Source organism: Syngnathus leptorhynchus, chromosome 6, assembly GCF_054491065.1.
Source record: "Syngnathus leptorhynchus isolate UIUO chromosome 6, UIUO_Slep, whole genome shotgun sequence".
NCBI classification, from domain to species: Eukaryota; Metazoa; Chordata; class Actinopteri; order Syngnathiformes; family Syngnathidae; genus Syngnathus; species Syngnathus leptorhynchus.
Genome location: NC_141200.1, coordinates 5,067,355 through 5,088,913, shown reverse-complemented (window position 1 = coordinate 5,088,913; position 21,559 = coordinate 5,067,355). Strand labels below are relative to the sequence as shown.

The 21,559-nt window shown below is 46.4% G+C and overlaps 1 protein-coding gene across 1 annotated transcript; it reads right to left on the bottom strand.

Annotated features, from left to right (window-relative positions):
• Window positions 1–1,709: 1,709 nt before the first annotated feature.
• Window positions 1,710–19,214, bottom strand: smad6b (SMAD family member 6b). Its single transcript, XM_085914218.1, has 4 exons — window positions 17,674–19,214; window positions 14,978–15,034; window positions 14,446–14,523; window positions 1,710–2,607 (listed from the first exon to the last, which is right to left on the bottom strand). The coding sequence occupies exons 1-4, from the start codon at window positions 18,440–18,442 to the stop codon at window positions 2,066–2,068; spliced, it is 1,446 nt and encodes a 481-aa protein (XP_085770344.1). The 5' UTR covers window positions 18,443–19,214; the 3' UTR covers window positions 1,710–2,065.
• Window positions 19,215–21,559: the final 2,345 nt, after the last annotated feature.

Here is a 21,559-nt window from a genome sequence, read left to right as displayed (position 1 = left end):
TGTTATTGTTCTTTGGTTGATTTGTCAGGTCATGTGCACTTTAGGTTCCAAAGAGAGAAAAATTCTTCAAAATTCATCATCAGACCAGTTCGCATAAAGTTGCGTGAGTACAAATGCCAAAAAATATGACTTACTTTTGCTGAACAATAAATGGCAACTGTGTGTCGGCCAATCAGCAGCCAGCGCGGCGTATAGCTCCGCCCATTGGTACATTAGCCTATTTTTATTCGTGGGATGGCCTTGATTTGTGCGCAGTACTCAACTAAAACGAAACTTTTGTTTCCTATGGTTCGTCTGATTTATTTAGTGACTTCAAAACAACAAGTGAACAGATCTGAGAGCTTTGTCGAAGGTTTTTCTCGCCCCGGCTTCAGTCTGAGGAATGTACTGAGGCTTTGGCAGCAGACGAAGCCTAATAACAGGCTTCGGAAACTCTGAGCTTTAAAAAGCACTAGTGCGCCGGTGTGCTCCCTGAATTCAAACACAGATCGAGAAAAATTCTGCGAGACAAATTCTACAATATTGCACGTGTTGACAATCAACTCCATAATGGAAGCAATTTGTTTTTGGTTTTTGGAGTGACTTAATTGAGGCGTGCTAATCGAAACCATCTCCAAAAGAGCTGACATGGACTTTTCCCTTTTCTGTGCCAAGTAAGACGTATGCACTATATATGAACTGTCACTTGCCCCCCCCATCTAATTAAAGCCCCTTCTATCCTCTGCGGTGGCTTGCATAATGTGCCCACCAGAAGCCACCCCCGTATATTGTGTATAATTGTCCGCTAGTTCCTCTCCAGTGGTGATGTGGAACCCCCCCACCCCCCCCCATAACAGAGACACAAAGGAGCAGGATAATGGCCCCCAGTTGTAGGGAAGTGAGCAGAGGCAGAGTGGAGCCACAACGTTGGCTCCAGACAGGCAGCGGGCCCGGAGGAAGCTGTCTGAGACGCTTTATGGAAGAGGAAGAAGCGAGAAGCTCCATCACAAAATCGTATTATCCAGTTTAAAGGTGCTCCTCGTTGTAAGGACATTTTTTTTTTTTCTTCAAACGCTCTCCCCCGAGTTTGGAGGACGTCGATGCTCGTCTATTAAAAGCAGCTCATGAAACGGAGCTGAATGGCTCCTTTTGCTGAATGCTGGCAAACGCGCACACACACTCACCACCAATCTAACCCAACACCAGCAATTATGAAGGAAGCCAGCGAAACCACATCCACCCTGGCAGCAGTTTGGAAGATTCCAGTAGGCTTGTTAAAAAAAAAAAAAAGTGCACATTCCACCATCACAGAGGCCGTCTCCGGTTTCTGAGGCCACTGGACTCTTTCAAAGTGCATTGTGAGACCCCGGCGAACATACCTGGAGCGTGTTTGACCAACGGGAGGACGGTCATCTTCTCCTTCCACTCATCTCCAACGTTATGGATTCTCGGGACCTCAAGGACATGTGGGCAAGTCAACGGAGACAATGCTTGCTTGACAAAAATAATCAACATAAAAATACTGTTGGGAAACAAATAAAAAATGATAAACAAACCTTTTAAGCCGAGGTGCCCGGAAAGCCACAAAAGCACCAGAGGAACATTAAGGAACGTCCAAGCTGTGATTCGAACCTTGAACCTGAGACAATAGAAACTTGTGCCGCTGGCTCTCTCTTTTAGAAAATGTCAACCAGTATAAAAAAAAAAACAGACGGAAACAAGGTGACTTATGATGCGAATACTTTATTTTCAATGTGTGAATGGTTAGCTTTTCGTCTGGATATTAATAGTATAACAAAACTATACACCAAATCCAGACTCGGCCCTAATTTTGTTGTATAATTTCTCAAATTGGTATTGAAATTTTCTTTATCTTTATATATATTTCTATATAATATATATATAAGCCAAAGTGCATTTCCATTTTTTTTCCTCTTGTCCATCTACACATTGCACCATACATAAATAATGACATTGTAAAAAGGACTCCGTATTTACAAGTATAATATATATATATTTCATATCATATATAAAACTTTATATTAAATCTAGGTAGACGATATTTGGGATGGTGCGTGGGTCCGTGTTATCTGTGATTGTTCAGGAGGATCTCCAGCCAGCAGGGGCAGGAGGTGATGAACTGTCTGGAGTAGCAGGGCCCCCAGCCCTTGGCGAAGCTGATGCGCACGCTGTTGGGGTCGTAAGGTCCGTCCAGCAGCTCGGCCTCGGCCGCGTAGCGCAGCAGGCACGAGCGCTCGTAGTCAAACACCTTGATGGAGAATCCCGGCATCACCTTGCGCACCACCAAGCTGCGTCCGTTGGGTGCGTCCAGCGTGGGCGAGTTGACAAAGATGGGATGCTCGCTGCGGTTATACGCCCACACGCCGTCGGGTTCTTTGCTGAGGAGGATGCCGTATCCGATTTTACCGCGCGTTCGCTGCACCGTGCTGCTGCGGTGCTCCAGGTTGAGCTGGCCCAAGCAGAAGCCCGTGCCCTGAGGTAGATCGTAGAAGATGCTGACGGAGTGCTCGTACACTGTGTAGAGGCGGCCCACGCGCGTGCGGTGCTCCCAGTACGCCACGTTGCACCAGTGGTTCTGCTTGGGGGCGTCGGGTGACATGCTGGCATCTGCAAAGACAGACCGAGTCAAAACATCAACACCGACCGAAAGGAAGGCTTACATTTGGAGGGATCTGATTTTTATTATTGCCAGCAGATGGCTACGCTATAAATACTCAAGGAGGCAATCGAAGCCTTGTACAAATACCGCTGCCTGCGCATCCATCCAACACACACACACACACACACACACACACACACACACACACACACACACACACACAGGCGGCCGTACGAGCGACTATACATATCCCCCGACGGTGTACCGAGGTCAATCCGAGGGAACGCCCGCTATTCCCGCCACCGCCTCAAGAGGTCACCGTCACGACTGAAACCCCGCTAAAGTATACACGCTCACTGTTTCCACTGATTAGTCCAAAATGCGTCCTTGTCACAGAGGAATGAATTTGGCATCTCCCGATAACCAATAAATCCGCTGGCTAATTCACTTTTCATGGCTGCTGTCTTTTCAGCAACAGCCTTTTAGTGACTTACTACTCCCTCGGCTAGCCGTTTGCATGCCACGTGAAATACATCCAAGGTTTTTGTGTGTACGTTTTGACTGCTACAGAATATGATCATATCTTCCTCCTCACATTCCACAGGAGGAGGGAGGGGGTGATGCAGAGGGGGGGGGGGTGTCTCTGCCCCCTCCCCCAGCGCAAAACTCTTCCCCCTGCTGTGGGCCCAGGGACGGTATTCAGCTCCCTGACAACTTAGCACAAGCCCGTGACCCGCTGACCCCCCGGCCTTCATGCTATCAGCTCCCATTAACTCACAACACAGAGTGATGCCATTATTTTGCTTCACGGAGTCTATTGGCACAGAGGATTTAAAGCCCAAGGCCTGTGGCCCCATTCCTTTCAGCTTGTGTGCTCTCGGGGCGGGCGTAGTGACCGCCTGCCGCATTAACAGATACCTCGGAGGTGGAGGGGCCAAAGACGTCTCCCGTCCGAGTGACGCTCTGCGCCGCGTTAATGAAGTTTGCGGAAAAGATTAGCCAAAAGACAGACGTGCGCAGACGCAACTGCGCCTGCTTGCTTCGGGATTTTCTGTGCAGCCCAGCGTGGGGAGTCGGGGGGGGGGGGATGCAGACAGGCTTTCTGTGTGTTGGCTCAAACGACCCCCCCCCCTCCTCCTCCCACCTCACCCTCTTGTCAGGGGCCCCAACATGCATGTGCCATTAGTGAATTCCACACTGCGACTCTTCCACTCGGAGCTGAGCGTTTACGGCAAGCGGCCTGTACAAAGAAGTCAAAGCCGACTTGTTTACGGCCCCCTCCATTGTCTGAAATCAAACGGAGCCCACACATCAAGGTAAACTTTCAAAGTGTTCACACGAAAAGGCCAAATGGCAAATGTCGCCTTCTCCTTGGTCACCGCTATCTATCTTTCACACGTAGCATAGTGTGTTGCTTACGTTATTCTGCTCCCCTCGAGCAAATTCCATTTTATAATACCACATTTGGAGTTTACTGTAAAAATAAACAGATCACAAAAACAAATAGACACATTGTAGATTTAAGAACAAGACATAATTGGTTTTAGAAGATTTGCCAATGCTAAAGTAAATGTAGTAGAATCCCATTAACATGCTAATGGGAATTAGCATCGACTTCCTTCAAATTATGAATATTCATTCACACACTATGACTGTGGTAATGCCCAAAGGCACTTTGAGAAAATGAGTTATAATAAAAAAAACTAATTTGTAACTTTTTTCTTCTTCTCTTTTTAGTAATCCCTGCATGCTGGGCACTACACTGCCCCTAAGAGGCCAAAGCGTGCACAGCAGGAACAGACGCTATTATTGATATTATTGAAATATATTACTCATTTACTTTATTTGGGCGAAGTTTTAAAATGAACGACATTAACCGTGATTTAATATCAATCCAAATAATCGTAATGATTTTTTTTCCGAGGCGGCTACGTGAGCACGCAAACCAGGAAGAGCGACGGGGGGGGGGGACAAAGGTTAGAAATGTAGCGAATGTTAAGCCAAAGGCAAGACAATGCAGGCACGCTGAGCCAGGCCTTTTCCTGCTTCTCTGTTGAGTCAAAGTGTGTCTACGTGTGCTTTTGCGCACGTGTCCGCCAAGCAGACGTGTTTGTGTTTTTGTCCTCAACATTGTGTGTTTTGGCTACGGGAGGGGGGGCCACTGAGGTGAGAGCTTTGAGAGAAGGCCTCATTAGGATCTCTTTGACTGAACACGACCATCAGCGAGCAAGTGGAATGCTTGGAAAATTACCACGGCAACCGTGCGTTTTTTTTTTGTTTTTTTTTCAGCTTCTCATGTCTGATGGGTCGGATCGAAAGGATGAGTTCTTTTGCGATGGAACTTCTGATGTCGTACTACACAGAACCGGACCAAATGTTTTTTTAAGAGTGTGAGACACAGAACATTTTTTCAATTTTTTTTTCCTCCAACATTTTGTCAATGACTTTTATGGTTACATGAGGAAAGGGGAGGGGAGGGGGGGGGGGGGAGGGCACAGACGGGGCCGTTCAAACACGACACGAGACGGCGAATTAGGGCAGGGCGTGTGTCTTCCTCCCCTTTGACCACAGCAGAGGCGCCCGACTCTTTGAAACGCTGTTGGCCTTTGAGAGGGTCTGCTCAGGGTGGAGTCGCGGCAGGATGGGAGCAATTACCGTTGCTCTGCATCCATTTAACCCCGTCGCCCTTTCACAGCTCTGTTTACCCATTAGAATAGTAGCTCGTGTTATTATTGTTATTTTATTCTCAAAAGCTTCTCCTCTTAGTGTCACTCTCCGAGTCGGTCGGCCACAATATAGCTCGCTTCCTTTTGCTTGTCGATGAGTTGCGACGGGTTGCTCTTGTTTAGAATTGTCCCGATACACTTAAATGACTTAAATGAAATGCTCTTACGGTAAAACAATATCTTGGCAGACATATTTTACCTTGCTGTGAAAGATTTCATTTTGGTTGGAATTTTTTTTTTGCAGTCTTGTGCAAATTCCATCGAGTTTCAAGCTACTTGCTTCCAAAATGCAATCATCTCTTCAGCTTGGCAGTATTGACCAGTCTGTCAAATGAAGTGCTGAGACCTCATTTCATTAGAGCGGGGCTACAACAGCACAAGGTCAAATGAAATTCTTTGACAAAGTGACGCTTGAGTGTGGTCAATTTTCCAACGCAATAAAAAATTTGCATTCCATTCTGCACCTCAACCATTTAAACATCATCATGCAGGTATCATAGGACGTTAAAATCTGAAATGACTTCAAGGGGGTTGATACAGCCTAAAAAAACGGAACTAGTCGGTGTTAAAACGCCAAGTGGAGTGAACTCATTCTCTTCGCAAGTCTACAGCGGAGAGGAGGGAAGAAAAAAAAAAAAACACTGTTGCAAGGAGAAAAGGGAGGCGAGATGGGGGGGGGGGCAGCAGCCTCTCATCCTGTGCCAAGGATTAGATTCCCCTCCGGCTATTAGTCTCTCCCAATGAACCGATAGGGGGGGGGGGGGATTGCAAGAGGACTTTATGGTCTTTGTATTGCGCTTGTAACATTTTGTGAGCATTCCTTAGCACCTCGCCCCCCGAACATACTTTTTCTACCTAAAACAACAACCTCAGCATTTTGAAGCAGGCCTTCCATTTCAAAGCACAATGGGCTCCCGCCGGCAGACTATAACCCTGAGCGGGCAACATTTAGGCTGGCGTCTGGGCTATCTCTGCCATCAAAGTCAGCTTTATCAGTCAGACACGCCAACTGAAGCTGCTTTTATATGTCTATGGATCCGCCCCCCCTTCTTTCTCCCCGAGGTGCTTGGACGAGGGAGGGAAGGAAAGATATGCGGTGTCGCAAAAAAACAAGGCAAAAGTGAGAAACCGAATTCAGCAAAACCAGCTTGCCTGGTCACAATGGGAATATTTTACATTGTCATTGACTTCCTCGACATTTTTCCCGCCGTTGTGGGACGAGTCCCTCCGGGGAGGAAAAGCGCGGCGCCTTTCATGTAGCAGATAATTGAAGCGATCCATAAATTCGATCAATACATTTTAGAAAGGCTACAGAGAGTCAAAGGGGCTAACGTGGAGGGAAATTGCTGGCCGGGAAAGAGAAAGGACGGCGGCGTGCTACTCATTTCCTCGGAGCTTCCTCTAAAGTGTCAAAAGCCGTGACACTCGAGTGAGTCGTGCGGTCGAGTCCTTCGGTGCCCTTCGAATCTGCAAAGGGAGGGTGGGGGTGGGGGTGTCGCGCCGTCAAGGCCCGCAGACGTGGAAGGGGGCAGGCCGCCGAGCACCGAAAGCAAAACAGTCAGCCGACATCCTGCTGGGTGGCGGCGCTCTTTGACCTCCTCGCACAACCTTCGTGTGCGTGCGCTAGTGTTTGTTTGCGAGTGTGTGAGGCAGATTTCAGCCAAGTAGGCTGCAGCATTTGAGTCAAGAGGACCCTGCACATTCCTCGGTTCCCCCTCCCCCTCCTCCTTGGAGCTTCCTACTCTGGTTAGGACGTGGGAGGGGGGGCAGGGTGCGACAAGGAGCTTCATTTTTTTTTTTTTTTTGGAGAGTATGTTGAAAAAAATCCAATTGAAGGATCTTGTAGATTTTTGGAAACACTTTCCAAAGGCAGCACGGTTGAGTAGCGGTTAGCATATCACCGTTGCGTCTGAGGTTGGGGGTTCAAATCTCGACTTCCTGTGCAGACTTTGAATAGATAGATGATTATCTCGTTTTTCCACTAACACCGTGTTGTTTTCTTCATCTATTTAAAACTCTGCCATTGATGAGAGTCTTCCGGGCATGCCGCCACCACCAGCCGTGGCCTTCAAAGTCCCAGACGAAAAAAAAAAAAAACGTCTTTAACACTTAACACCAAAGATTTTGGTTACATCCTCTTCCCCCCCCCCCCCCCTTAAAAAAAAGCTGACTCATGTGTTTAACGGGCATTAAATACCAGAAATTAACCTGCAGGAATATTTGAGCGATGTGTATGACCGTTTTTTTGGGATTCCAGCGCGTGATGGACACTCGTAGTTGCAACTATTGATCGGACCCACTGGATCAGAGTCTGCGAGGCCAATGTATTCTGTCAGGATAATGTGGCACCCGAGTTTATGTTTCAATCACAACACTTGCCGGGCCTGTAACACACACGACGGCTCCACCGTGAACATCCAGACACCAGCAGCTCCCCAAACACAACGCCGCCCCCGCCCCTCCCCTTTCAGTCCATTCACAACAAGAAGAGACATCGATTAAAAATGCAGCAGTGAACATTTCCAATCAACGGCGTGGCCCTTCCCTGTCAACATCTGCATCTGGAGTCTTGAAGCTAAAAGCAAGGGCAGGATTTCATTAAGAAAATTATGTGCTGGCAGTCACAAAGAGGGGAAGGAGGGGAAGTTGGAGCCAGACCTCTAATTTAAACCGTACCCTGAAATGCGACAGCCTGACTGCACGTACCGAAGCCACACAGCCAAGAGTGGAATAAAAGGCGCACGAAAGAAAAGACACGTATAATAAACATTTCAAACGTCAACAGATTTTTTTTTTCTTTTTTAACGACTCAAGGGCAGGGATCAAGTCAATGGGGATTTGTTTACACGTGAGGATGTTTAAAACTTTCAAACTTACTCGTCGATGTTGTTTGTTGTCTTGTCAGAGGACAAACACACAAATGGACAAAAGTATTGGGACAATCAGTGTGTTCAAATCCGGTTCGTTCGAACAAAAAGGAAGGCCCGACTCAGCTGTCTCAATACTTTTGTTCACTGCTTATCCCGGTCAACAAAGGCTCGAGGTCATTAAGTCTAAGTTGTTTTGTTTAGTTATCAAAGAAATATTTCAGCTTTAAAAAAAAAAAAAAAAAAAAGGATATCTATGTCGACTCTCGGTCCCGTGTTGGGTCACAGCCGTGCGAGAGATTTATGCCCGGCGGATCAAGTTTACGATAATGAAGGAGAGAAAATCATGTTTCTCCAGTTACATGTGAACAGCCAGAGAAAATGAAGCGCTTTATTGTTCCTCTCTGTCCACAATGAGCTTCTGTGCTTCCCCCCCCCTCTCGTTTGGAGATGTCGACTGACATGGGCCTCTGCGGCTAATCCGCACACGGCCACATTCTGGTGGCTCAAAGAATGCGCCGGCTATTCTGAGTTGGAAAACGACGGACGGCTATAGATTGGGCCGCAACTGTCCCAGCTCCTCTGGGGAGGAAGGGAAACAAATCGGGAGTCTATTTTCGCCAGCCATCGGACACACGGGGCCGAAATCATAGGCCGATGTCTGGATTTATAATTGTGGGTGAAAATGGTCAGAAAATAAAAACAGCCCTCACGACTGGCACGTCCGCCGCACGTCTTTGCCAGGCAAGCACATTTACAGTGGCGGCTGAAAAAGGGACCATTGTTTCCCCCCCCCACTCTCAGCCTTGAGAGGAGGCACACTAAAACACTAAACTAACAGTTGGACATTCCATACATTTTTAATGGCATCGCACGCTCCTTATTTGTTGCCGTAACCTCCTGCCCTCCCGGAGCTCAATGAATGGCGCCATTGCCGACGGGCTGCCGTGTGAAGCCGGGAGAAGATGGCAGCGGAAACACCATTAGGTCACTTGCTAGGATGAAAAAAAAAAAAAAAAAAATGGGGCTGAAGTCTTCTTAGAACCCTCGGTTGCTTCGACACTGTACACACACCTCATTCTGGCCGAACACAGCGCACTGTGTTACCTTGACTGACAAGCATGGTGCCGGGAGATTAGCCCGAGAGTCACGCATGAGGTTTTTTGATTAATCTTTATCTGCGAGCCCTTCAGAAGTTAGTCAAACAGCCGACAGCGCTGGCACCACACTGGCTGGCCAAAAAAGACAGATAAATACTCAGGCCGCATGCTTGTTTCTCCTCGTGGCAAGTAAAAGATTTTTTTCGGCGAGGACTGCTTTCGATTAGCGCTGCGGCCGGCGTGCTATTATGCGCATTCTAAGGAGGACTTTTTTTTTTTCCCCTTCAAAGCCGACATGACATTTGTTTTATTCCTGTAAAGATTCTATATATAACTACAATGTGGCTCAGTTTAGCACGGAACTTCAACAAAGCTGAATTGTGAGCGAAAGGGACAAACGTGTGACGCAGTCTGTTCAATTGTTTGTTAGCTAGCCGGCAATTTCCCGAGACTTGTAGTGCCATTATATAATTGCTTGTGTGGGAGTGGCCGGTCATGCCAATAGTGTGGCCATGACAATAAATGTGGGCTGAAGTCGGGATGACTTGTTTTGGAAAATATTTTGAAAGCATTTTTTTTTCCTCCCTCAATATTGCGATTTAATATGTGATTATTTTTTTCCAATGAATATTTTTAATAAATACAATAAAATCATCACGCCTACAAAAAAAACAACATAGTGCCACCTACTGTAGACAATAACTTTGTCAGCGTCAGATTTTCTTAAGTATCGGCGACTGGTATCGACAGCCTCCGCGAGTACCCGATACGTAAAAAATAAAGCATCGGTACTTGCTCATCCATCTTCACGACGACTACCGCAAGGGGAAGAACACAAAATGTGCCTTCTTCCCCAAACAAAGCGTGCCTTGTAATAAGCAGACACATGATAGCATCATCTTTGTCGGAATCATAAGTGAGTGTCGCGCCGCTCTGATGCCACGCTAATTACGGGGCAGGCACGGCTCTCGCCATCTTGCCGACACACCCCGCCGCAGGGAAGGACAAACCAGATGAGAGATTAGTTTGCTAAACGGTCCCATGGTGAGTTGGGCTGGACTGAACCGGACGCACTTAAGGACTTCTCAACTCGGCCAGCTCATAAAAAACGGTTTTAAAAATAGGTCAATGTTTACTTTGCCTGATGTCTACACAACTTCAACTCGGGATAAAAATGGATACGGATACGTCTTAATGTAAAGGCCAGATGACGTTTTTTTTTTTGGGAAACAATCTAGTCTGCAATCAAGCCACAAACAATCAAAACAACTACAACCGTGCACACACACGTCACACACAACAACGGGACGGGGGCACGTTGATGAACCGTCGCCGAGGACATTGAGCGGCGCGGCCTCCGAGCGGAAAAGTTGAAAGTGGATTTCTGATCACAGTCTAACAATGCTGAGAAAGGGAAAATGAAAAATGTGCTTATCGCTCTTATCAATGGCCCATTTCTGTGTGTATGCGCCTGTTACGTAAGAGGAAACGGAAACCGGCCTCCCAGTACAGGAACAGATACTTGAGACGGGAATTGTGGGTAAGGGCTTTACACGGCCACGCAGAGAATAGAGCGAGGGACCCCTCAGGATGTGAAGAACCGAGCTGGACGCGACAAACGGGGTGACGAGAGCCCCTACAAGACCTCCCCACATAATCGCCGGGCTCTCCAACATTCCTCAGGCTCCCCCCCGCTGTCATAGCGGCAGTCCGCCTCCTCGCTACTGCTACAAAACCCAGGCCGCTTTTTTAAAGCAGGATGTTTGTCCGAGGACTCCTTCCCCTCAAATAAACAAGCCGCAAAACCTGATTTCAGGAGGCATGGGTGGAAGCACTCCAGTCACATTATTTCCACATCCCGTATCCTGGAGCATCGCCGGCCGTTCCTGAGGGAGTGTGGGCGGCCGGGCGCTGGGACGGGACAGACGGGGCTGGGAAAGACTCGGTCGGGTCTGCGGTGGAAACCCGAGGATACGTGCCAGAGGAAGAGATGAGGTGCTGATGAAATCCTGGCAGTGACATCCCTAAAGACTAATTCGTTGGGTTAGGGTCCATGCACAATTTGTCTTTGCGGGCCAAATATAATTGCACTATGGGCCACATTTGGCCCACGGGCCAGAGTTTGACACCACTGGGTCAGTATATTCCGCAGAAAGTGAAACGACTACTGCGGAGGGGGACTTTTGATAACCGATGACCTCAAGTAAGCGGTCATTCCAGGGAAGGGGGCACAATATTTTTCCGTTTCTTCAGTCCAGTTTTCCTACACTGGCAGGAAGGGGAAGAAAAGGAGGGCAGCGATTGGGGTCACTTTGCATGTCCTGCGCTGCAAAAGCGAGGGAGGTCTTGCAATCACAGCGGCGTGTTGACAAATTGTGTCTTGATGGGGCACGCAACCTGTGTTGACGGAAGAATGCAGGCAGACTGGAGCCGCGATATTACAGCAGTGTCAAGCTTGGACGGGTTGCATCATTCATTGAGCGTAAACATTGTTTGCTATTGCAGGAAAGCAATGTTGGCGCGTCTACAAACAAATGCAAAAAAAAAAAAACGTTTTCCGACGGGATTGGTTCTGCTATTTACTCTTCAGTACTTATTGATACCGAGCACAGATAACTTTTGATACAAAAATTTTCAAGTGACGTAAGGACATAATTGCGGAAAATGACTTTAATTGATGAACATTATGATTCGCCGATGCATAACACCGCAACGCCAACTACTGGCGATGAGGACTTACTCCATGCCAGATTTTTTTTTTTTTTCTTACCATAAGTGTCATGAGCTGGTATCAGAAGCCTACATATTAAACAAGTCCGATATCGATACCAAAAAAAACATTTCAAAGAGAGTTTTTAAAAAAAGTTTTTAAGAGTTTTTAAAAGTGCAATTACTATAAATGTATTTATTTGTTGGCTGTGTGCCTTTAAGGGGCGTGGCCTAGTGAGTTTCATTCTGTACGTGAGCAACTGTGGCTCTCCTTGCCCACATGCAAAGGCAATCCGGAAACTCAACGGCTCCATTTTACGATTTAATTCACTCGACATGCATTGTCGTAACAATGCACTTCCCCATCGTGTGTTACTTGCCAGGGAATTGTCTTTGAGCAAGCCAATTCCAGCTGGTGAAATCAAGTTTTCCCTGAATGAGAGAGTCGTAATAAAGTCAATATGAAGGGAGACAGCGGCCCTCAGACAGTCATACAGGAAGCAATGAGGCCTGCTTCAAAGGCCTTCACTCTGATGTGCACACGACGAGTCCCGGGCGCTGAGGAAACAGGTGTGCGGCGGCGGCGGGCACGCTGGGAGGGCAGCGCAGTCACACACACACACGCATAGCATACTTTGCGTGCACAGGCTCCCAAGTTGGCCTGACGTAAACAGACATCCCAGCAGAGTGTCTGGTGAAGGCTGTCTTTCTCCCACAATGTGACGCAGCCATGTTTAAATAAAACGCTGAGAATGGTCCAGATGGCCATGAGCACATATTAGCTAAAGATAGAAGCGAAAGCCGGCGATATTGATAATAGCCGCTGGGTCTTTCGTGCTTATACACGCCAGCAGAAAATAATTATTGAATATTGCGAATGGAGGCAATTGATTTTTTTTTTATCAATGATTTGTATTGAAAGGACATAAAATGCTTTGGAACTATTCCGAACAGAAGCGTTACCAAAGCAACCATTTTGAAAGTGCAACACAGAAGAATGCGCATGCACGCTGGGTTTGATTATTCCACACATTACACCCCACCCACCCGTGTTTACTTGTTCTTCTGACAGGGGTTAGGAGTCTGGCTCCCATTCGCACACCAGGCACGCTCGTGAGCCGAGCTGCTGGGCGGATCGCGTGGAGTGTGATTTCCAGGTCAGCGACACGCTAAATGTACGATGACTCGACAATTTACACGATGGGGTCGGAGTGAGTCGAGCTGCGCTACGGACAAAAAAGACTGTGTCGTCTCAATGACGGGAGACACCACCTTTAGGTCCACCCGAGTGCGGCCGGCGGCGACACAGTAGGAAGAAACCGAAGCCTCGCATGTCTAGAACCTTCCCTGCTCACCACAGTCTCACAGGAATTGTGGTGCACGCTCTGACAAGCCCCTCATTTGTTGACTCAGGGAGTGTCGCCGCACTGGGTGGTGACAGCCGTCTAGCGAGGGAGCAACGGAGGCCTTGCAGACGGAACACGGGTCGGCAGCCTCCGAGGGAAAGCGCTCCTTAGAAAAAAGCTCCAAATGAAGCCCGCTACGTCTTCCCTTGTTTCAGTGATGCCGGCGGTACCAAGAGAGGCCACCAGAAAGCCGTATTTCATTTGAAATGAGAGGACAGTCTGTCTGTTTCTACTCACTTCCTTTGGCGCCTCGCTTCCACGACAGCCACGCATGTGCTCAAGTTATGCGTGCGTGCGTGTGTTCCTGAATGAGCCCGGATCTTATTACGCTTTTATCCCACTCAAATATTTCTGAAAGGAAAACAGAGGGTGGGGAGGCCCGCCCGCACACCCTGCGGAACCGCTACTTACAATGAAACCTTTATCTGAGCAGCTATGGCTCTTAATAGCTTTTAATGAGAAGGAATAAAACACAAGGCCAAAATGAAACCTGGTCAGTTTGTGCATTCATTCAGATGTGCTAAATACAGGACTGACCTGTTGTCAAGGTGCGTGCCTAAGGAACTACCTTTTTTTTTTTTTTTTTACTATATACAAACAAACTGGTGGAAAGTCACTTATTATATTCACACCAAGAAGTTGTAATTTTTTTTTTTGTAATGGTCCATAATTTGTATTGCCAAAACGTATACGATTATGTGACATCCAAAACTGGGTCTGGAGCAAAAAAAGATTTTCCTTGCCCTTTTGGGAGCCCAAGATCAGGGGATGCTTTGAGAATAATTGTCAATTGATTGTCTTTGTGATTTAGGGCTATACAAATAAACTTGACTTGACTTTATAACTATGAAAGGCTCATAATGATTTTCTAAAAGTGCATTATTGGTGTAAAAACAACAACATAGGCACACATACTTAGAAATGTACTACAAAGTCAACCAAATAAATACCTCCTTGTCCGAATGACTAAATACTATCCTGATTTTTGTTTCTCTCTCCTTATTTGGAGATTGGCGACAGTTGGACGAGCACACCCACCTGAGAATTCCCCCAGAGTGACGTTGGGTGAGCCGGCCGCCTCCGTTTCAGTGTAAGACAATGTGGAGTCTGACAGGTCTGCAGGGGAAAGGAAAGAGGAATTAGCCTCCTCATTAGGTGCATCAGGCTCCCTGCAATGTTGCTACAGGCCTTCTTCTCCTGCTACTATTCATCATTGCTAGTGTCAATATCATGTTCCCCATCCACGAAAGACTATTAGTTTCATCCCATAATAGATAACAGAGCAGGCTCACTAACAGGCTTTAACTGATGACATCTCCCTCCAAGTGCTTCCAGAACGCTCAGCTGGTCTCGTGCTAGCCGGCCCGGCAGCCAGGCGGCACTCGCTACGCCCCTATTAAGGACCCTTTTTTTTTTTTTAAGGGTGAAAAATTGATACCAACGAGCAGGAGGAGACTGAGCCAGGATGTTTCCGTTAAAGCCGGTATTGAAAGAACGTTACTAAGTTGTCGAGAAAGTTTTGGAAGTTGGAGATGTGGCATGTGAAACTGAGATTAGGAGTGTGGCTTACCCAGTGGCTTGTGTTCTTCATTAGGGGACAGCCTTGAATATGGAGGTGGGGGTGACTCTGCAAAATTAAAGATATGATGTTAAAAATATCATACATACATACATATACATTACAGCACAAGAAAAAAGGAAATGATATTCAAAATCGGCAAAAAATAAGGCCGATTTTTTTTGCCAATTTTTCCCTTGTTGTTAAATTAAATACAAAAGTAAAAAGTCATGTAAACAGTCAAATAAACATTCTGACCCAAATTTATGTCTTTATTATTTGGACCAAAAATGTGTTCATTTAATTCATTATATCTTTGTTTGTATTATTTTATTAATCGGTATACAAAATATACATTATGCTGATAATAAAATTTACGTGACCATTACATACAACATATTATTATTTTTATTGTGGGATAAACTTTAAGCCGCAAGACAAGCTACATCTTGATCCAAAACTCTACTAATACAACACAACTTTATTTACACCACGCATTTCGCCTATCTTGAACATAAATGTACAAAAAGCGGTAACATGCTACTTTCTGACAAGGATGAGGAGAGTTCTTTGCAGAGAGGAAAGTTGTGTCTCCTTGCTTGAGGGGAAAAGGAGAAAAGCATAATAGCGGCCAGTCCTTTAAGAGTGGCGGCAGTAATTGCCAGGATCTGAGCAGCTCACTCACTCTCACACACACACACGCACACACGCACACACACACACACACACACACACACACACACACACACACACACACACACACACACACACACACAACGAGTCACTCTGGCGCCAGCAGTATGCAAACTTTATATTATCACCACTCCTCCACCTAAATAGCACGAGGGGACCTCTTAGGACAAAAGGGCTTTTAAAGGCGCAACTTGAAACGGATCTCATTTGAAATGTACAATGCCGAACCGAATAAAAGACGATGGCGACGTCGGGATTTCGACAACAAAATACAGGCTGGGATTTTAGTTTGGAGTCCGAATTTCACGCATCTTACGTTAGCGTTTCCGAACAATGGCCGAGTCGGTGATTAAGATCTCGATTCAAAGCTTGGGCCTTGAATAGCATGAAAGAAATACCATCGCTATCGGGCCACGCGTGGATGCATGTGAGCTATGTCTACTACGAGCCGACCTGAAATGTGTCGTGTGAAGTCCCATCGACCATTTTTAGAAGGGAGCAACTTGACAACAACACGGGAGTAAAGACATTCCCATAAAAAAAAACAAAAAAAACCACCCAATCGTGTCTTTGTGTGCACAACACGGGAGTTGCTTTTAATTTGATATTGTTGCGCGCATGCCTTTGAAAAGCCGAAAGTAGCCAGCTGGCTTGTAAACATGGATGTTATGGAAAATCCACCTCCTGTGCCAGAGAGGAGACAGAAATACCGACACTCGCATCTTTGCACATGATAGTGTGCGTTGTCATGGCGTCGCCGGGGGTCAAGTGGCCCCGTGTTGGGGGTTTAGCCAAACTGCAGTCTTGCCCGCTGCCTGATGTTTAATGTTTGCAATAAGTCAAGGAGCCCCACGACATCCGTACAATAGCCCCGAGTTCGCTTCGTTACAATTATTACGACAATTATGGGCGTTCAATGGAATCTGCTTCGATGACACTTGGGAAAATATATTCAACTTACAAACTGTTTTGGACACTGAAGTCATGTGCAAGACATTAGTGAATGGATGCAGTGAAAACTTTTTTTTTTTCAAAAGAGGCAAACACACGGCGTCATTGTCAGGCCAATATGTCACAGGCCGACGTGAGTGATGCTCTGCTATATAGACTGAGAAATCCTTTTTTCAAGGCAGTATACAAGTTCATGGAGCGTTCACATGCGCCGGGACGGAATATCTCAGAGAGGATGAAAATCTGGATGAGTAGAGCAACTTCACACCCGGGAATGGGCGAAATGACCAATTTCATTTTGATTGTTCACTTTGGGCAATGATGTGATTAGAATAGTCGGTCGTGCCTCAGTTAGCGGGCTAAATGGTCTTATAAAGCTAATTTAAGGAATCAAGAAAGATGAAGAGCAGTTATTTACTGATTATAAGAGATTGTCTGCCAAATGATTAATCTAGCAAGATGAAAGATTCCCAACCAGTATGCCATACAAAATCATCAAGTGTGCCACACGAAATGCTCCGTTTTCATGTCAGTGGTCCAAAAATGATTGTTTTTAAAATGACAAATAATGTGTCTTGGCATTTTACGAGATGGTATTTTACATATAAATGCCTTTTTATCTGCCTTTTGTTTCCAACTGTAAATGTTCCTTGGCTCAAAAATTTGACTTTAGGTGAGTGGTTCTTTACTGCTCATGAGCTCCCTCTAGTGGTGCACAATAGCATCACTGAATCAAATGTTCAAACTGTGTAAATATGACAGTCACGTCAATATTTTTCTTTGTACAGGTTGGTTGTATTTAATCTTCTGGGGCTGTTTTTCAAACATTTACATGCTTGGTAACTGAGTCACTTTGATTTAAGGTCGTGTTAATGCTCAAGCGGTGCTAACAATAGGGACTAAAACCCGGCGTCTTGTTTTCTGATGAACACTTGAGCCTACTAGGCTACTGTATTTAAGTATTGGCGGCACTTCAGTATTTTGGGAGCTGGTACTCAGTGTGAAGAGTTTTGAGAAGAATTGCTCTAGAAGATTGAGCGTGCAGAGGTGAAGGAAGTTCTTACCTGGCCCACAGAGGCGGCTGTAGTGATAAGGATTGCAGCATACATTTGGACTGTCCGGGCCCCAACAGCTCTTACACTCACAGAGCGGTTTGAGCTGGGCCGGGTGCTGGAGGTCGGACCAGCGGTACAGTTTACACACGAGCAGCTGCGGGGGAGCCACAAAGCCGCCCAGCTTCAGCTCAGTCCGGGACACCAGCACACAGTCGCTGGGGAGACCGCCTTTGGACTCCACCGCTTCCAGTAGAGTATCCAGCGACTTCTCCTTGAGCTTTTTCAAAAGCGAGTGCGTGGCCGACTTGAGTTCTTGCTCGTGCACGGTGCGCGGCATCGCCTCCTGGCCGGCCTCGGGGGTTCCGGCGTCCCGCTGGCCGAGGCCCCTGAAGGCCAAGTGGCACGACCCGGGGTCCCTGCTACCCGGGGCCGCCTCTGGAGCCCTGAGCTCGGAGTGGTCCCGCTCTTTAAATAAGCAGCACGTCACCGTCCTGGAGTCGCTGTCCTGCACGGAGCGGGGACCCTGTTGGTCCTGCACGCACCCAGCGTCCCCATCTTGGTCCACCACCTCCACGGGGTCCCCGGCGTTCCCGACGAAAGACCCGCTGGGGGTCACCGGTCGGAACTCCGTTTTGGGAATCTTTTGCGGGTTGTTCGCGAACACATCGTCCCTGCACCCCTCGCTAGTTTGGCCATTTCCATCGTCCCCCTCTTTATCTGGAATCAAACGGCTTCTCCAGAGTCGCCGCACAAGACCTGAGCGTTTCGTCCTGAACATACGACAACTTGACTATCGATTAGGGTTGGGGGGGTGGGAGGCTTACTCGTGTACGATTGTCCCAACGTTGCACACACTCGACATGAAGAAGTGAGCGAAAGGCCGTGCAAGGCATGCACAGCCGACCGACGACCACTGCTGTCCAAGCCGCAACATTAGACGCGCGACGCACTGCTTGCGTCTACGCGCGCGAGAATAACATTAGCGACCAAACGCCACATTCCGAGCACAATGCAGCAAAAAAATTAAAAAAGCATAAGAAGGCGTCTCGTCGGATTCTTTAGAAGTCAACTAAAAAAAATACCGCGGAAAACGTGGAGGTCCATCATTGAGGAGGGGGGTGGGGGGGGGAGAAGAAGAAAAAAAAAAAAAAGTAGCACCACCAAGCTCCAAAATGCACACTTGAAAGTTTGGCACTTTTGTTGGTTTGTTACACGCCGAGCGCGGAAGCGACGATTAAATCCCAAAACGACGCACGGGGTATTAACATCCTCGTCCTCTTGAGACGTCACTGCTTCTCTTTTCTTTTTTTTACAATCCCAACAATGGATCCATGCGAGCGGACGCGAAGTAGAGGAGCGATCCCGGGGAGCAAGAAGCGCATTCCTGCTTCTCTCCTCAGAGTCCAAGCAAAGTGCAAGCAAGCCAGCTCGCTTTCTTTCCCTGTTTCTCTCCTTTTCACTCCCCCCGTTCCTCTCTCTCTCTCTCTCTCTCTCGCTCACACACACATACACACACACGGAGTTGCGCGCACACACACACACGCGGGGCCCCCGAGGAGAGCGCTGGAGCCATTGGCTGACTACCATCATGTGCTAGTCTAGACACTTTGGCGGCTGGGAGCTGCACTGATTGTTGCGCAAACAAGGTTTCAAGTTTCTTAACTCTTAAAGGCGAAACGGCCACCTCTCGCTTTAACTTCAACTCACTTAAAAAACAAAATCAATTAAAAAAAACACGTATTTACATTTCAGCTTTTCGGCCACCGCTGAAAAATAACAAGCAAACTCCCATGTTATTCCCCCCCCCCAAGATAATTTTTTGTGTGGCTTTTTCATACCCGATTAACACGTTTACATGCATCAACGGTCTTATTTGGAATTTAAAAAATCTGATTAAAGGCATATTGTCGTTCTTGCGTGCTTTTACCGGACTTCAAAATCCCAATTATTATAGTTGGGTTTTAAAAGGGTTATTGATGACATGTAAATGTAGTCACTGATGAAAAGATATAAAACATATTGCCGGGCCTAATAACCCAAGTGCAATTTTAATGATCATTTAATTAGAAGGATCCAGTCAGAAGTAGTGAAGGAGTCTCACATTTGATTTGTGTATTCATGTGGGTGTTAGCTGCAGATCATTTTCAAGGGCATTGCTGTCGTTCTAATGAGAAAATAAGTTATGTGCAAGTTAAATGTAGTAACTGGGCCGCGTTTATCGTGGATGTCATTTTTTGTCAAGGGGCATGCAGGGGTCAAGCTCTCCCACACCACCTGAGCTGAAATTTGATTGCGAGCAGCAGCGCTTCCATCGCGGCCGTAGGTTTTAACAAACACAATTAGCCGTGTTTGTGGGCGGGAGGCCAGCGAAGGGTCACGATTTGCTGCTTGAGACTTGATCGTCAACACAACAAAAGTGAGCCAAAAAAAAAAAAAAAAGAGTATTAAAAAAATAAAAGTATTAAACAATTTTTGTTTTTAAGTTTAACCCCTACAAGCTTGTGCAATATGAATTTTACCATGAAATGCTATTTATAGCTATGACATTTTGGGAAAAAATCCACCTGTTACTAAACCTCAAACCACAAATATGACTAAATATATAATGATATTACTTGTTATATATCTATTATATTACTATTCTGAAAAAAGTGTGTGTGTGTGTGATCACCTCGTAAATCCAACATGTGAATTATAAGTCTTGCGTATGTTTTCATATCAATAAAAACAAAAGAAGGAACTCCATCTTTACCAATTTTTACCCGCTTATGTAATTTGTAGTCAGATATACAGTAGTGTCAACATTACGAGCCACAATTAGATCCACTCACTGAAGGCAAAGGTCAAAAGGTCACCAGGAACCACTTGAGGTTAAGTTTCTTGCTCAAGGAAAGTTTGACTCTGGCCCCGTCACCACTCTTTACGACTATTCGATGACCACAGTGAAAGTCAATGTAATCTGGTCGCGATAGGTACGGTGTCCTGGCTCGCCAATCAGCGTGGCAGAGACGCCGGCCAAGTCGCAGTAACAAGATGCTCGGGGGGAAAGAGTTCAAGCGTATTAATTGGCTGGCGACCCCTGCTTGGAAAAAGTCACCTCTTACAGTATACAGTGGAATCATCTTTGAAGATCATATTATTTTGGGTTGAAGCAACATTGTCGAGAAAGTCAACATATCAAGTGAAAATAGAATGTCTGATTTTTGTTTATTTATGCTTCACTATTAAAAGGGTTTAAGTTCTTTTTACACTTTTGAGGCAGTCAAGAATGTGGAAATGTTGCTTATATTTTATTGATAGTATCTATTAGTTCCTTCAATTCATATTGTATTGAATTTGTTTAAAAAAATCCCGTATCCTAATGGCGATGTCATAATGAAACGTGCTTGAAAAGTAAATGTGTTATTTTCAGCCGTGATCGCGTATTTTGTGCGCACATGCTCACCGCCGTCACCGGGATCATCTTTGAAGCTCTCAGGGTTGCACCCGCGTGGGTGCCAGTGTCCGCACGGGAGTCATGTTTCCTTGGCAGGCTGGGGGGGTTGGGGGGGGGGGTGCTTTGAGCCACAGGGAGGTTACAGCGGGAGGCCAACACGCCTGCGATGTGTTACGGGCACCTGTTGCAAATGCATTCTCCTCTGCAACTCAATCACAGGTCAGACAAGGAAAAGAAAACTGTTATTCCAGAAAGCTGGTGTCAAGCAATTTTCAATTTATTGGAAGGGCTTGTTATTTAGGTAGCTTAATGAAGCCTTAACCATATGTTCGCCCCCTGGTGGTTTGGCTGACTGCTTGATTGGTTTTCACCTAATATTTAAGAAAATTATTCCCAAGCACTATTAAACAGCAATCTGTTACCGACAGATCCAGCTGATGTTTCGATGTGCGATTTTAG

Coding starts and splice junctions, on each gene's coding strand:
- smad6b (XM_085914218.1), bottom strand. CDS start 18,442: ATGTTCAGGACGAAACGCTCAGGTCTTGTGCGGCGACTCTGGAGAAGC. Junction 14,524..14,977: donor TGAAGAACACAAGCCACTGG/GTAAGCCACACT, acceptor TTTCCCCTGCAG/ACCTGTCAGACTCCACATTG. Junction 2,608..14,445: donor CACTCTGGGGGAATTCTCAG/GTGGGTGTGCTC, acceptor CTGTCTTTGCAG/ATGCCAGCATGTCACCCGAC.